The 15,261-nt window shown below is 34.4% G+C and overlaps 1 protein-coding gene across 1 annotated transcript; it reads left to right on the top strand.

Moving 5' to 3' along the window:
- Window positions 1-19: 19 nt before the first annotated feature.
- LOC106068629 (phospholipase A and acyltransferase 3-like) lies at window positions 20-9,822 on the top strand. Its single transcript, XM_056040338.1, has 5 exons — window positions 20-172; window positions 1,672-1,861; window positions 4,382-4,568; window positions 5,027-5,156; window positions 6,767-9,822. Exons 2-5 carry the CDS (start codon window positions 1,723-1,725, stop codon window positions 6,887-6,889), a joined length of 579 nt encoding a protein of 192 aa, XP_055896313.1. The 5' UTR covers window positions 20-172; window positions 1,672-1,722; the 3' UTR covers window positions 6,890-9,822.
- The last annotated feature ends 5,439 nt before the right edge of the window (window positions 9,823-15,261 follow it).

The raw sequence follows: 15,261 nt of genomic DNA, 5'->3' as shown, positions 1-15,261 counted from the left end.
CGTATTTCCTGTGAAATTGTATACAAACACTGCTAAGTAAAATCTAAAAGTAGACTACTAGATCTAGATCTACAACAATACTCAGAATACTCTCAATAATTTAGATCTATCTAGATCTAAATCTAATTAGATATCTACTCTATGTCTGTCATTTGAATCATACAAAAAACAAGTAACAATAATGGATCGTTTTTATATTTAGAAAAAATTATGTTAAAATTAATATAATCTTAAATCTACTACACAACTAGTCAATCTACTAAATCTAGAGTCTATAATTACTAAAAATAATCTAGACTGACTAGATCTAGATTTATTTCTAGATTGTCTAAGATTATCTAGAGTAACTAAGAGTAGAACTAGAAACTAAGAATAGACTAGTGTGACTAGTCACTAGTAATAGTAGACTTACTAAACTCTATAGACTATATATAGAGTTACTATAGAGTATAGAGTATTAGTTTAGTATAGACTTAATTTATTAATTAATAGACCAATATTTAATTATCATAATTATTATGAATATAGAGTCATTATAGACTATTATGTAGGGAGGTGAACAAAAATTATGATTATGACTATCACAAATTCAGACTCAAGGAACAGTCTTAGGTCCACTACTATTTTAATTTACATAAATATAAACGATTTACCAAATTGCATTAGTTCAGGAACAAAAGTCAGATTATTGGCAGATGATTGCATAATATATAGAACAATAAAAACAACACAGGATACAGAAATTTTACAAAGAGAATTAGATAAATTACAGAAGTGGGAATCAAATTGGAGCATGCTTTTCACCCAGAAAAATGTCAGTTATTATGAGTAACAAAAAGCTAAAACAAATTAATTTCACTTATCTTATTCATGGTAAACCAGTAACACAAACTAAAAACGCAAATACCTAGGTGTTATAATAAATGAAAAACTGTCATGGAATCCCCATATTGATGAAACTATCAAAAAATCAAACAAAGCATTAGGGTTTATTAAAAGAAATTTCTATAAATCAAATAAGAACATAAAACTAAAATGTTATTTAACCTTGGTTAGGCCAATAATGGAATATGCATCCTCTGTTTGGGACCCCCCAACTCAAGAAAACAAAACTGGAACAGACACAAAATAAAGCAATGAGATTCATAACAAACGAATATTCGCACTTGACTAAAGTAACACCTTTAGTAAAATCACTAAATTTAGAAAGCCTTCAGGACAGAAGACTTAAAAGTAAAGTAGTAATTATACATAAAACACTGAACCATAATCTTCAAATACAAAAACAAAATCTAATAAAATACTCTGAAAGACACAAAGATAAAGGCACATTCCTTGTCCCATATGCTAGGACACATTTGTACAAATACTTCTTCTTCCCTAGTGCTATTAGAGCATGGAATGGGTTGCTTGAGCTAGCCAGGAAAACCAGTGACTTGGCAGAATTTAAGTCATCGGTTAATATGCATAACTGAATGCATGACGCATAGGACGTAATCATCTTCTTTATTGAAGTATCTTATCTATTATATAAGATAAGATAAGATCCAATAATAATAATAATAAAAATATCAAGTGATAATAATTAAAGTTATCATATAATAAGACAAATTAAGTTTAAGCAATATTGCTTATGAATATACTTTTTTTATAATTGTCTTATTTCTTTAGATATATCTAGACGTTCTACAACTCGAGTCTACAATTAGATCTAGATGAGAAATGGCTAGTCACGCTGGTTGTTCAGAACAAAGGCAAAGGCGAAACTATGAACATAATCTAAAAATATTAGAGCAGCTCACACCAGGAGACAGAGTACAGTTCAAAAGAGGAGTTTACTCTCATTGGGGTGTTTATATAGGTTAGCCATGATTTTTTTTTTTAAAGTTATATTAATGATAAGATCATAAGTGACTTAAAGTGCCATGCATTGTTGAATAAGTTATTTTCTAGATTCATTCATCTGGTCACATCTCTAAGTTTATAGTCTTGTGGGAAGTGTGGTTGAGAGACTACATACGCTTGAACTTGGCCTGGCTACCTGTGAAGGGGGCTCGAGGTTCGACACCCAGCTCGAGCAGAGTTGTGTTTACTGAGCGCTTAAAGGCAGCACGGAAAACTCTCTCCCAGATACCAACTCCCCCACTGGATCCACAAATGAGGTTGGACCATAGCGCTCTGAGCATCCTATAAGCATGAAAGTAGCGCTATATAAAAGCTATAATTAAATTTTTTAGACTATTAGTAACATTTTCCTTTTGATATGTTCTGTTGGTTGGGTGTTCATAGTATGCTTCTGTAACCAACACAATCATCGAGTCATCTGAGCTCAGCCTGAGTCAGCCTAATAGATATCAGATACCCAAATATAGCTGGTTGGTAAAGTAAAGTAAAGTTCCCCTTTCAGACTTTGAGATCTTTATAGCAGATGATGTTAAGCTCAAACGGCTAGTTGGTATAGAGACTTTTAAATCTTGAAGCCTTTGGAAAAACTTGAAATTCTTTGTGAAGCCACTTCCGACAAACATTCGAGCAATTCCATGTAATGACTTACATCCTATCTTCTCGATCTTACAAATTACAAACTTTCCTTCCAGCTAATTACGTCCATGTGTCAATGTAATCGTGGATGTTAAGTCATTGGTTTTCTTGGCTTATTCAGGCAATCCATTTCTTGCTCTAATGGCACTAGGGTAGAAGGAGCATTTGTTACAATTTGTCTTAGCACATGGAATAAGATAAACACCCTATAAACATCAACTGATTATGGGTTAAAATAAAGTGTATAGTACTTAGCTTGTAAATGCTTGTAATATTTTCATCTATTTTATTATATGAGTAGAATTTACAGCAAATGATGTTTAAAGTTATATATCTTCCTAAGTGTGCATAATTTATTTATAAAAAAAAATATAAAAGTAGTTTTTAACTTGTTCTTTTATTTTCTGTTTGTAATTACTGAACTTGGACAAGTAAACTTTACATTTTATTGTATTAAAATTATTGTTGTGTTATGTAAATAGGTACGCCTTGGGCCTAATTATCATCTTCTTTGAAAGAAGTTATTTAATTTATATGATAAATAAGTGTGCATGCTGAGAAGAAGCCATTTTTCTTGTCTAATTGTTATTGTTTGAAATTGACCAATGACACCAAAAATAATGTTCGCTCAAATCTCTACTAATTTAATATGCCCTGCATTCACATGCTGAAAGTGACAAAAGTCTTGAATAACGTTTTATTACTTTGTTCAAATCCTGATGTTCTTTTTAAATTCTAAAGATATTCAATACTTATTGTAAGCCTAAGACTTGCTTAATTGATCCAAATTGGAAATTTGTTGTGATTACAAGGACTCTCTTTTTTAATTAAAAACATCCACATTCTACAAAAGTGAACAGACACAACACACAGAAAATCATTGAGTCACTAAACACAGATATTTTAATCTTGTTCATGTTCCCTTGTAAATGAGTAGTAATGATACAGAATAAGGAACAAAGGATTATTTGTACCATTTATTTCTTGCCTTAATGAACAGAAGTCTCTCTCTTCACATAAAGTATGAAGGAAAAGGTGTTGGTTGTCTTCTAAGATTTTTCTCTTTTCTGAGACATCTTGTTGAAAAAGTGCATTCAGATATGATTAGGTTGTGTGTGTGGTTTTTGTTGCTCTTTGTATAAGACTTTTCATGTGGATCTTCAATCAGAACATTTCTAGAATAAATTTATTTTGCTTGACTTACTTGACTTAATCCTGTGCACTCCCAGGGGAGCATAGGGCGCAACCACACCTCTCCACCGAACTCGGTTTTGAGCAGCTTTCTTCATCTGCTCCCATGTCATTCCAGTACCCTCAGATTCACTGATGACTGACCTCTTCCAGGTTTGCTTGGGTCTGCCCACTTTCCTCTTTCCTTGTGGGTTCCAGTCAAGTGCCTGCCTTGCAACATTGGTAGCTGGTTTTCGCAGGGTGTGTCCTATCCAGCTCCATTTTCGTTTTGTGATGTCTTGAGCTATGGGCTTTTGTCTAGTTCTCTCCCACAAATCGATAGTAGTTATCTTTTCTGGCCACCTAATTCCTAATATCCAGCGTAGGCATCTGTTAACAAAAGTCTGGAGCTTTTCCATATTTGTTTTAGTGACTCTCCAAGTTTCTGAACCGTATAGGAGGACAGACTTAACGTTTGTATTATAGATTCGTATCTTGTTGTGCAGAGATAATGCCTTAGAGCGCCAGATAGTTTGCTTAGTCCAGTATTTTTTTACTGCAGAGATATCTTTATTGTAAAAAAATCAGCAAATAAGAAAAAAATAAAAACCTTAAAAGAAAGCCCCTAGTAACCAACACTACATTCTGTCCATATATTCTGTCTCCACAGGTGATAGGAAAATAGTTCATCTGGCAGGAGAAGACAATGACGGCATCAATGGCAATATCCAAGCCAAACATGTGTTCACTATTTCAGGCAAAACGTTTAACAAGGCTCGAGTTGTAGTCGATGATTTCTGGGATGTTGTGGGAGAGGACAAGGCATTTATAAACAACGACAGGGACAAGAAGTGGAGGTACCTCTTGTGTAGTTTGTTATTAACTGGAATAATTTCGGCAAATGCTGCCTCCTTCTTTATTAGCTTTAATTTGACTTGCCTATTGGCCCATCTACAATTATCCTGTATTTGTATGTGTGGAACATAGGGCCAGTGACATAGCTAGGGTGGGGGAGGAGGGGGGAGAATTTGAAAATTCCTCCAGGCCCCCACTTGAGGGGGCCTCCCTAAATGATTGTTTTTTACACTAAATATTACACAAAATGCAGGGGTCCCAAAAAGAGGTCAAGCCCCCCGGGCCCCCAAATGAACACCCCTGCATAGGGCCTCAGTAAAAACACGCCACTCCACTGCCTCTTGCTAGTTTTTTAATGGCTTCCCATTTCTTTCCTGTCTAGTACACTGTGTTTAATTTAATTTTCTATTACATATTTACTCTGACTAATTATTTGCATTCCTTTGTTTCCTTTGTCCAGTGCCTTACAGCCAGATATCATTGTCAAAAATGCCCTCGAGAAAATTGGCCAGGAAGGTTACAATCTGATTTGTTCCAACTGTGAACATTTTGCGAATTTTTGCCGTTATGGATTGAGTAAAAGTGATCAGGTATTATTAGATTTAAAGTTTTTCTGCGTTTTTTTAAATACAGTTTTTGCAGCTTTTTTTCACTGAGTCACTGTTGACTACTGATTGAAATAAAACACAATAAAATATGAAACTTAATGGTAAAAGAATAAAGAAGAAAAAGAAACAACTTTAGTTGAACTGAACTTTTTGAACAAAAATATTAGTTCTGCTTCTGACTGGGTAGTTGTCTGGTATTAGGATTTGATTTTCAAATTGTTAATCATCCTGGATTATGGCTTACTGTATATTTAATATAGATGGTAAGAATAAGACTTAAGCAAGCTGGAAGCAATTTTTAGATTGTCCCAACACAATGGGTATAAAAATACTATAAGGGCACAATAACAATAGCATGGGATATCTTGAGCTAAGACCGAAATCTAGAACCAATAGAGTTGTGACAATATAGGATTGTTTGTAAACAAGAGAGAAAGATTTAGATTTGGTGCTACCAAATGACATTTGACAGAGTGAATAAAACCTTCTTACTAAAGATGTCAAGAGTATTCTTGGTGTTTACTACTCAAGCTGTTGTGGACTTCACTAATGTTGAAGCACAACAGTGTCTTGATCAAATGCTAACCAAGCCAAAAAAAAGCCCCAGCCTAGTCATGCCCTAATGGTACATTATTTTGTAAAGCCATCTTAGTAAAGTTGGGAAAAATGAAATTATTGTTATGAATCTCACTATCCAGGCTCTCTGCAAACTGCACCTTACACCACCAACTTAAAGAACTTGACAACTCAGGGCTCCAAAATAACGTAAAGGTTTAATGTCAATAAATAACAGCCAATACTGTTATTTTTGGCAGCACGTAGAACAGTACAAATAGCTCTTCGATAACAAATATCTCTCCGATAACACCGTTCCGCCGTATCAAGTCTTGCACTGGCCTCTCCGTCCTGTTCCGGGCTTGCACTGGGTTCAACAGTTCGGGACTGACTTCACACACTTGGGCTCGTTGTGTCGGACTCGATCACAGACCAAGATCAAGACGCCGTTCGTCTCAACTGTACTTGACAGTACTCCGCACTGAACCGTCGTAATGCTCCGTACAGAACCACACCGTTGAACTGTGCTGTAGTCGACCGTGTTCTGAACTCCTGTCGTGAACCCGCTTTCTGAACCGTCTTGACTGCGTCAGCTCCGCTCTTATATAGGGTCCCTACTGGCCTTCTCGAACCGGACAGAACGCCGCTCGGCGTTTCTAGGTGGTCAGATGACTACAATTCTCGTGACGCTACTGAGCTCTGTTCACGACGGCGATTCTTCCCGAACCCTCTTGTTGACACTCGTCACGGCCGATCGTCGTAACTCGTCACGGTTGACCGCTCGTCTAGCGCTTGCCTGGGGCGATTTGCGTCGGCTGACTACACTTACACCACTACCCCCATCTGTGCCACCACCAGGTTTATAACATTATGTTCCTTATTGAAAATGCTGGAAAAGCTTAGATCTAATAGCATAAGATCTGTCAGTAGTTGGTTGTTTTTTTTTTTTTTAAACAATTTTAGTTGTATGCCAAATCCAAAGATGGTGATACATAGCTCAAAGCTATTATACACTATTAATTTTGTTTTGTTTATAGGTAGACAACTTTTTGACTGGTGCAGCAGCTTCCTTAGCGACAGGATTGGCCTTGGCCTTTGTGTATGCCCTTGCCAGAAGTTTTAAAGATAAAAACAGAGATAAGAATGTTCAAAGATTATAAAGTTATGTAGGAATCAAAAGATATTAATTAAGAAAAGAGAGAAATTAATTTCTAAAACCTGAAAAGGGAATGCTTAGATAACTTCCCCCAGTAGCTGATACATATTTTAAAATTTTGAAAAAATAAATAAGTAAAGCAATAAATATTTGAAAATAATGGACAACTGATATACTCGAATGATGTTTTCTAAAATAATTTAAAAATGACAACTTAATTATCTATAACTATCTGTATTTTTTAGGCTTCTTCTTTTGTATTGGATGTTATTGGGGTTCTTATTTGTATTATTTGCATTTTTTTTTCTCCTTGAAATTTTTTATTGGTGGTGATGGAGATTATGGGATTTAATATTTTTTTATTATTTTGGTGAAATATCTAGAAGAAAGAGGAAGTAATCTCACACTTTTGCTCTAGCCAACCCTGATTCACTGTAAACCTTTCATATCAGCGGACACAACTAAAATTAACTTTTTTTCTAATTTATTTATAATGATATTTGATAAAATTGACAATGCAATATTCTTGATAATTACCGGTATTAATATTTATTTAAAATCTTTTGTACATTTTTTTTTATCTTGGGTGCTTTCTTTACAATCATACAAGTGATATAAACTATATACACTGTAAAGAATAAGAACAACAATGTTCGTATTGAGAACAAAATCTAGACAAGTACTACACTTAAATAATGTTTAGATTTGTAAAAAATATTTTAATTTCAAGTGCTTCAATTACATTTTCGCAGTTGTTTTTTAAAATACTTATACAATTCCAATACGATAATTCCAAACCATTTTTTTTTTTACTCATTTATGGGCTATTGAAACCTTATGACACTGCAGCTAAATGTACCATGGTATATAAATATATATATATATTCTTTTTTTAATGTAAAAGAAAAATGTGAAAAGCTGTAGCTGCATTTGAAGTACATAATTCAAATTATTTTTGAGAAATTTTTCTTTTTTGTTTAGCCAATAACAACTGAATTGCTTGGAGCTATGTACTAGTCTTATTATTTAGACCTTTCTACATAAAAAAAAAATAAGTAGAATATTGATTACATTTATTAAGAAAAATGATTGTATTTTATTGTCAGTTAAGACAATGTCTTGAATTAAAAAAAAACCCAGTTATTTTTCAGACTTCCCTGTGATGCCATGTTTTCTGACTTTCTTAGGCTTGTCCATTAGAATAGACTGTTTTCCTCAGAACTTTTCCCGTACTTTCTAAAGCCTCAAATTACAGAATTCTTTAAAAACTCTCACTTTATCTCAAAAATACATTTCTTTTCAGTAGCTGATGGTTTTACAGAAATTTATTTGAACCATTACATGCTAGTTGTTAATGATAGTACCCCTTTCAGATTTTGTGATCTACAGAGCAGATGATGTGAAGGTCATCTGTTTCTAAGGCCAACAGTTAATGGGGGGTATCATGTGGCCAGCACAACCGGCTTTTACTTTCCCCAATGTCAGGAACCAGTACCCATTGGACTTGGGTGGACTCAGGTGCATCCTAAAAATCCCGAAATTCAAAATCACTGTCTTCATCGAGATTTAAACCCAAAAACCCTCAGTTTAGAAACTAAGCACTTTACCACTCAGCCACCATGCCCACATTTATCCATTAGCTCTTTTTAAACCCTACGCAAAGAAATAATTGTCAAAAAAAAAAATTTAGATTAGATCTAATGCTAAATAAATTAACAGTCTAGTTTCAAAATATATACTTTTAATATCTGTAAAATTGAAAAAAGATTGAAAAATACTCCTTTTCCAGGGTAGGGGCTTATACACTGGGGCATGGACACCTATTTTTAAAAAAATTATCAGATAGAAAACTGAAAAAATTATACACTAGTTTTTACCAAACAAATAGTCACCATGCTCTTGTTCTCTTTCTGAATAAGACAGTATTAGCTCTTCTAATAGGAAAGTATTTAAAAAAATGCTTCTAGCGTCCCAACGCAAATTACACATTCTAACGCATTAAATCTATATCATAAACAAAATATCATACAATGGTAGGAGCTAGTAGGTTTTAATTATAGTGATGATACCTTCATTTTCATCTAAAGACTTAACCAAAACTTTCAACTCCGTCACTCATTTTTTTCCCCCAGTGCAGATGGGGCCATCATCACTAAACATATTTTTAATTGTGATATGTATATTAACCAATTTCTTTCTAGCTTTATGGTATTAAAATATTTTCAAAGCTTTATTAATACCGGTATATACAATCTACATATCAAACCATTGTTTTCTTTCTTTAGTGTTGTTATAGTATTCATCTATGAAAATTAAAAGTCTTAGATATTATGTCACAAAAATATCAAATAATTTTTTTCGTTTGTATACTTTATGCATAAACAAATATTATTTTTCAAGGAAATTTTATTCTAATAAAAATTGTTTACTAAAGCATAATTAGATCTAATATTATTTCTTATTTCAATGCCTTCCCTATCCCTTAGTATGTTCTACTGTTGGGGCACCACACATAATGTTCCACCACTTTTAAATCAAACATTTAAAAATCATATGAAGTTGAAATAAATTCTTGAGATCTAAAGATACACAGATTTGTTAAAAGGAATTCAGAATATCTTTCTCTTTGTTGTTGATTCAATATCAACATATGAATGCATAAGAAATAATGTCAATCTATGCCCTATACTGTTTATAAATTTGATTTTATACATTTTCATAAAGATTTTATATCTCCACACAGTTTTTTTTTTGTTTTTGTAAATAAGTTTTTTTCTTGGATTTTTTTTTTTCATTATTATTTCATTCTAAAATACTTTAACAATCGTTGATATTAAACACTTAAGTTTATATTCATACCTACTATGACGCAACATTTAAAAAAAATTATTATGATTATTATTATTATTAAACTAAAATTAAACACCTGTAGTATTGTGTCCTTTGTTGTGAAATTTGTCTCTTGTGTTTAGAAGAAGCACAGCCATGTTTTCATTCATTATGTTGTCATCCTTTGTTGGGATCCATTATGTTGTCACCAGTTGTTTTGATCCATTAAGCTCTAATCATGTTATGTTGGGATCCATTATTTTGTGTTGTTTTGATCCATTAAGCTCTAATCATGTTATGTTGGGATCCATTATTTTGTCACCTGTTGTTTTGATCCATTAAGCTCTAATCATGTTATGTTGGGATCCATTATTTTGTCACCTGTTGTTTTGATCCATTAAGCTCTAATCATGTTATGTTGGGATCCATTATTTTGTCACCAGTTGTTTTGATCCATTAAGCTCTAATCATGTTATGTTGGGATCCATTATGTTGTCATCTGTTGTTTTGATCCATTAAGCTCTAATCATGTTATGTTGGGATCCATTATGTTGTCATCTGTTGTTTTGATCCATTAAGCTCTAATCATGTTATGTTGGGATCCATTATGTTGTCATCTGTTGTTTTGATCCATTAAGCTCTAATCATGTTATGTTGGGATCCATTATGTTGTCACCTGTTGTTTTGATCCATTAAGCTCTAATCATGTTATGTTGGGATCCATTATGTTGTCACCAGTTGTTTTGATCCATTAAGCTCTAATCATGTTATGTTGGGATCCATTATATTGTGATAACAGACATACTTATATAAATAAATAAATATATACATATATATATATGTCTGTGATTGTCATTGATGTTATGTTTTGGTCCATTAAGTTGTGATCCATCTTGCTGTAATCATGTTGTGATCCGTTCGGGTTGTCGGTTCTCTTATGTTGTGATTCTTTGTGATTTCTGTTATGTTGTGTTCCATTACGTTGTCATTTCTGTTATGTTGTGATCTATTATGTTATGATTTCCGTCATGTATGATTTCTGTTATGTTGTGATCCATTATGTTGTAATTTGTTGTTTAAGGATCCATTGTACAGTGATTATTTGTGTTATTTTGTGATCCATTATGTTGTGGATGTTGTGAACTGTGGATAGAACAGCACACTATATTTCCTTGGCACAGTCTGCAAAAGAGCTTACAGCTCAGCAGCAAAAATCTGTCTAGAAGAAGAAGAAATAAGTTGTAGGATAAAAAGAAATAAAATAGTTTTATCTTATTTTCTTACAGTACGCATTTATGGATAATAATAATGATAATAATTTTATTTATAAAGCGCTGTTAACAAACAAAATGTAGGCTCAAGGCGCTGAAATAACATTACAAACACAAACACGACAATAGAAATCAAAAACTAATCTAAAAAAGTTTTAAACAAGTAGGTCTTAATGGATACCTAGGAAACATGCTTAGATTGTCTTTTTGATTCCCAGTGGAACATATGGCCGCAACAGTAATTCATCATCTGACTGTTCTGTGTATCCCCCCCCCCTCTTTTTCCCAGCTGGGTCCATGTCCATTCTGTCATCTTTGCTTTTTTCCTCTAGAGCTCAATGTTTCAGTACATGTTCTATGTGACCAGTGTTGGACTGTTTTTGTAACGTTGCCGTGGCAACCGTTTCATTCCTCACACCTGAGAAGTTGTTCACTTTTGGTTGAGACAGTTTTACAAACATGACTCAGCGAGCGCCTGGGCGAAGGTACAGGACAAGACAACGCGAAAAAAAAAAAAATCAAACTTGGAGAGAGAGAGAGAGACTCTGAAACTAAAAATAACTATAGAAAAAAGAAAAAAAAAAGATTGTGAGACTTCTAGGAACGTGTTACGAATGTTAAAAAAAAATAGGAGGAGGGGGAATGACGGAACTAGGTCAACCAAATACTTCCTAGGTAAAAAGAAATTCTAGAAACAGAGAGAAATATAAATAGCACAGCCAGATACATAGTTCGCCCATCATAACACGATGTCATTCAGGGGAGGAGGGCTGAGGGCTTTGCACAGCAGATTTGTTCCTCCATGTGTGGCTGGTGAGACCCTTAGAGAAGCATGAAGAGCACAGTGATCCATACAATGAAGGAGATCATTAAGCGATATGTCAAAAGACATATTTGTTCTATACACACTTGCTCGTCACGTGTACGGCGTACTAACCTTTGACATTGCATATATAATATATATTATACTTTTTTTTTTTTTTACATGGATCAACACAAAATTAATTTATGAATTATGGCATTCGCGTGGCTTGTGTGAATCTATTTGGATACAATACACTTACTTATTTTTAAATGTACAGAAAGTTGCTGGTTCACCTACGAATTAGTATTTAGCACAAAAATAATTGATTTGATAATAATCAATATTGATTTAGACCAAATAAATATATTTTTTTTAAAGTCCTTCCAGCAGTACACATTTAAGTTGTTTTTTTAAATCTACATCAGGAACTTTCATGAGTGAAGACGCCCATGGGCGTGTGACAGAAATCGAGTAGTCTGTTCCTATCTGTATATTAACAAAAAGTCATTCCAACGCAAGCAGTGTAGGCTACTTTTCTATAAGTAATGTCATTATACTTGATTTAGTTAGGACTCCATGCAAGTAATAATAACACAATAATGCAGCGGTTCTCAACCTTTTAAACTCGGCGACCCCTTTTTACAATCCACCACTCTGCCGCGACCCCCCCCCCCCACACACACATACAGCAATAGAAGAGTAGACAATAACAATCCACATTTTCGATGGTCTTAGGCGACCCCTGGCCAATCGTCAATCGACCCCCAAAGGGGTCGCGACCCACAGGTTAAGAACCCCTGCAATAATGACTCAATGTTGTACAACATCTTAACATTATTAACCAACAAATGGTTTATTAGTACACATTATACATTCCGAATATACTTCTCTGTGTATCACTATTAAACATTTATACCAAATATAATCTAAGTTCTATGACCACCGTTGAACTATGGGTGGTTGGATTTAAACAAAAGAAGACGCGGGGGGGGGGGGGGGGGTGTAAGGACGAATGCAGACAAATTATAGAAGATAAAAACAATGCTCGGATGATAATGTATCCATTGTTTAACATTTAAATAAATCAATAATAATTTATTTGCTAAATTTTCATATTTAGCCTAAATAATTTAACATTTAAATAAATCAATAATAATTTATTTGCTAAATTTTCATATTTCTGGACTTCCCTAGTGTCACAGTGAATGGAATGGGTTGCCTGAATCAGCCAGGAAAACCAATGACTTAGCAGAGTTTAAGTAATTGATTAAACATGCAAGACGAAATTATCTTTTTTTTTTTTTGTAGTAACTTGTAGGCCTATATGTAAGATAAGAACAGCGCATCTTTTACTAGAGTTTGGCTGTTTCTCGCTCAATGGAAAGCCCAACTGCTCTGTGTCATAAAAAAAAGTAAAGTTTCCTTTCAGACCTTGTGATCTATAGGGCAGATAATTTAAGGGTAAACTGTTTCTGTGGCCTACAGTTAACGAGGGTGTCATGTGGTCAGCACAACGACCAACCACTTTTACTTTTCCCCAACTAATGTCAGGTACCGATTAGAGCTGGATGGACTCGGCGACCAAAGATCCTGAAATTAAAAATTCCAGTTTTCACCAGGATTCGAACCCGGGACCCACGTTTTAGAAGCCAAACGCTTTACCACTCAGCCACCGCGCCCCCCCCCCCTCTGTGTCATAACTGCGTCAATTGCAACGTCGTGAACCGCTCTGCTGAACAAAGTGCATGCTGGGACAATTGTGTAAAAATTGATAAAAAAGAAACAGCCAAATCTCGACTTAAAAAGTGTTTTAATGAAAGGCTTCTTTGAAGGACTACATCTCTGAACAATATAAAATGGGAAAATCATGGGTCAGATGAGACTAGAAGTGTGTTGGCATCATATCGGTACTTGAAATGAAAACTGTGCATTAACGGCTGAAACATAACAATGTTTTTATGCCCATGAGATCTGACATGTCAATGAGAACAATGACATCGATAGTCCAGTAAAACACAAGATTTTGAGTTGTCTCTGCGTATTAAGTTGTCTCTTTGCTGTAGTCAGATAAGGAAGCTAATAATATTCTCAGTCATTCCTGTTGCTCAAACACAATCATGGTTGCCTCGCCAAACTAAGTGTAAAAAAAAATGTTTGTTTTACATGTTTCGGATGTTCCTTCAGAGTTGACACATACATATATTAGACAGATGAATAGCAGCACCAGGGACCAAGTTTGTAGAGAGAGAAAGTAGTGAATTAAAATGCTACGGAAATAAGGGAATGCGCCGACCGAGGCTCGAACCCGTGACTCTGCATACGGGCGAAATGACTCGGGATCAGAAGAATGCTTTTTTGGACATTCCGATGGTCTAGAGGTTAAGTTCGCTTGGTGCGTTATCGCTAGGCGGTGGTGTCGAGTCCAGAGTCACGGGTTCGAGCCTCGGTCGGAGCATTCGTAGCATTTTAATTCACTACTTTCTCTCTCTAAAAACTTGGTCCCAGGTGCTGCTATCCATTTAGGTCTAATATATTTATGTATCACATTTGTTTCAGCACCTTCTTATCTTATATAATACAGACGTTACTTCAAAAAAAGATTATTGCGTCATGCATTTAGTCATGCATATTAACCAATGACTTAAATTCTGCCAAGTCACTGGTTTTCCTGGCTAGCTCAGGCAACCCATTCCATGCTCTAATAGCACTAGGGAAGAAGGAGTATTTGTACAAATTTGTCCTAGCATATGGGACGAGGAATGTGCCTTTATCTTTGTGTCTTTCAGAGTATTTTATTAAATTTTGTTTTTGTATTTGAAGATTATGGTTCAGTGTTTTATGTATGATTGCTACTTTACTTTTGAGCCTTCTGTCCTAAAGGCTTTCTAAATTTAGTGATTTTACTAAAGGTGTTACTCTAGTCAAATGTGAATATTCGTTTGTTATGAATCTCACTGCTCTATTTTGTGTCTGTTCCAGTTTCTTAATGTTTTCTTGAGTTGAGGGGTCCCAAACGGAGGATGCATATTCTATTATTGGCCTAACCAAGGTTAAATAACATTTTAGTTTTATGTTCTTATTTGATTTATAGAAATTTCTTTTAATAAATCCTAATGCTTTGTTTGATTTTTTTGTAGTTTCATCAATATGTGGATTCCATGATAGTTTTTCATTTATTATAACACCTAGGTATTTTGCGTTTTTAGTTTGTGTTACTGGTTTGCCATGAATAAGATAAGTGGAATTAATTTGTTTTAGTTTTTTTGTTACTCTTAACAACTGACATTTTTCTGGGTGGAAAGACATGCTCCAATTTGATTCCCATTTCTGTAATTCACCTAGCTTCAACTCCATATTTTCCTTCAGAGTTGAAGATAGTTTACTTCCTAGTCCAAACCTCCCGCAAGACAACGGGGGATGGAAGCGGGCAGGGTTCATCTCGACCGTCGATAAATCTGAACGACAGCAAAC

Source organism: Biomphalaria glabrata, chromosome 9, assembly GCF_947242115.1.
Source record: "Biomphalaria glabrata chromosome 9, xgBioGlab47.1, whole genome shotgun sequence".
In the NCBI taxonomy this organism is placed as follows: Eukaryota; Metazoa; Mollusca; class Gastropoda; family Planorbidae; genus Biomphalaria; species Biomphalaria glabrata.
This window is presented reverse-complemented; position numbering and strand designations above follow the sequence as displayed.

Excerpts from the sequence above, each read along its gene's own strand:
- LOC106068629 (XM_056040338.1), top strand. The coding sequence starts at position 1,723 with ATGGCTAGTCACGCTGGTTGTTCAGAACAAAGGCAAAGGCGAAACTAT. Across the intron at positions 1,862-4,381 it reads TCATTGGGGTGTTTATATAG|GTGATAGGAAAATAGTTCAT; the intron begins GTTAGCCATGAT and ends CTGTCTCCACAG. Across the intron at positions 5,157-6,766 it reads GATTGAGTAAAAGTGATCAG|GTAGACAACTTTTTGACTGG; the intron begins GTATTATTAGAT and ends TTTTGTTTATAG.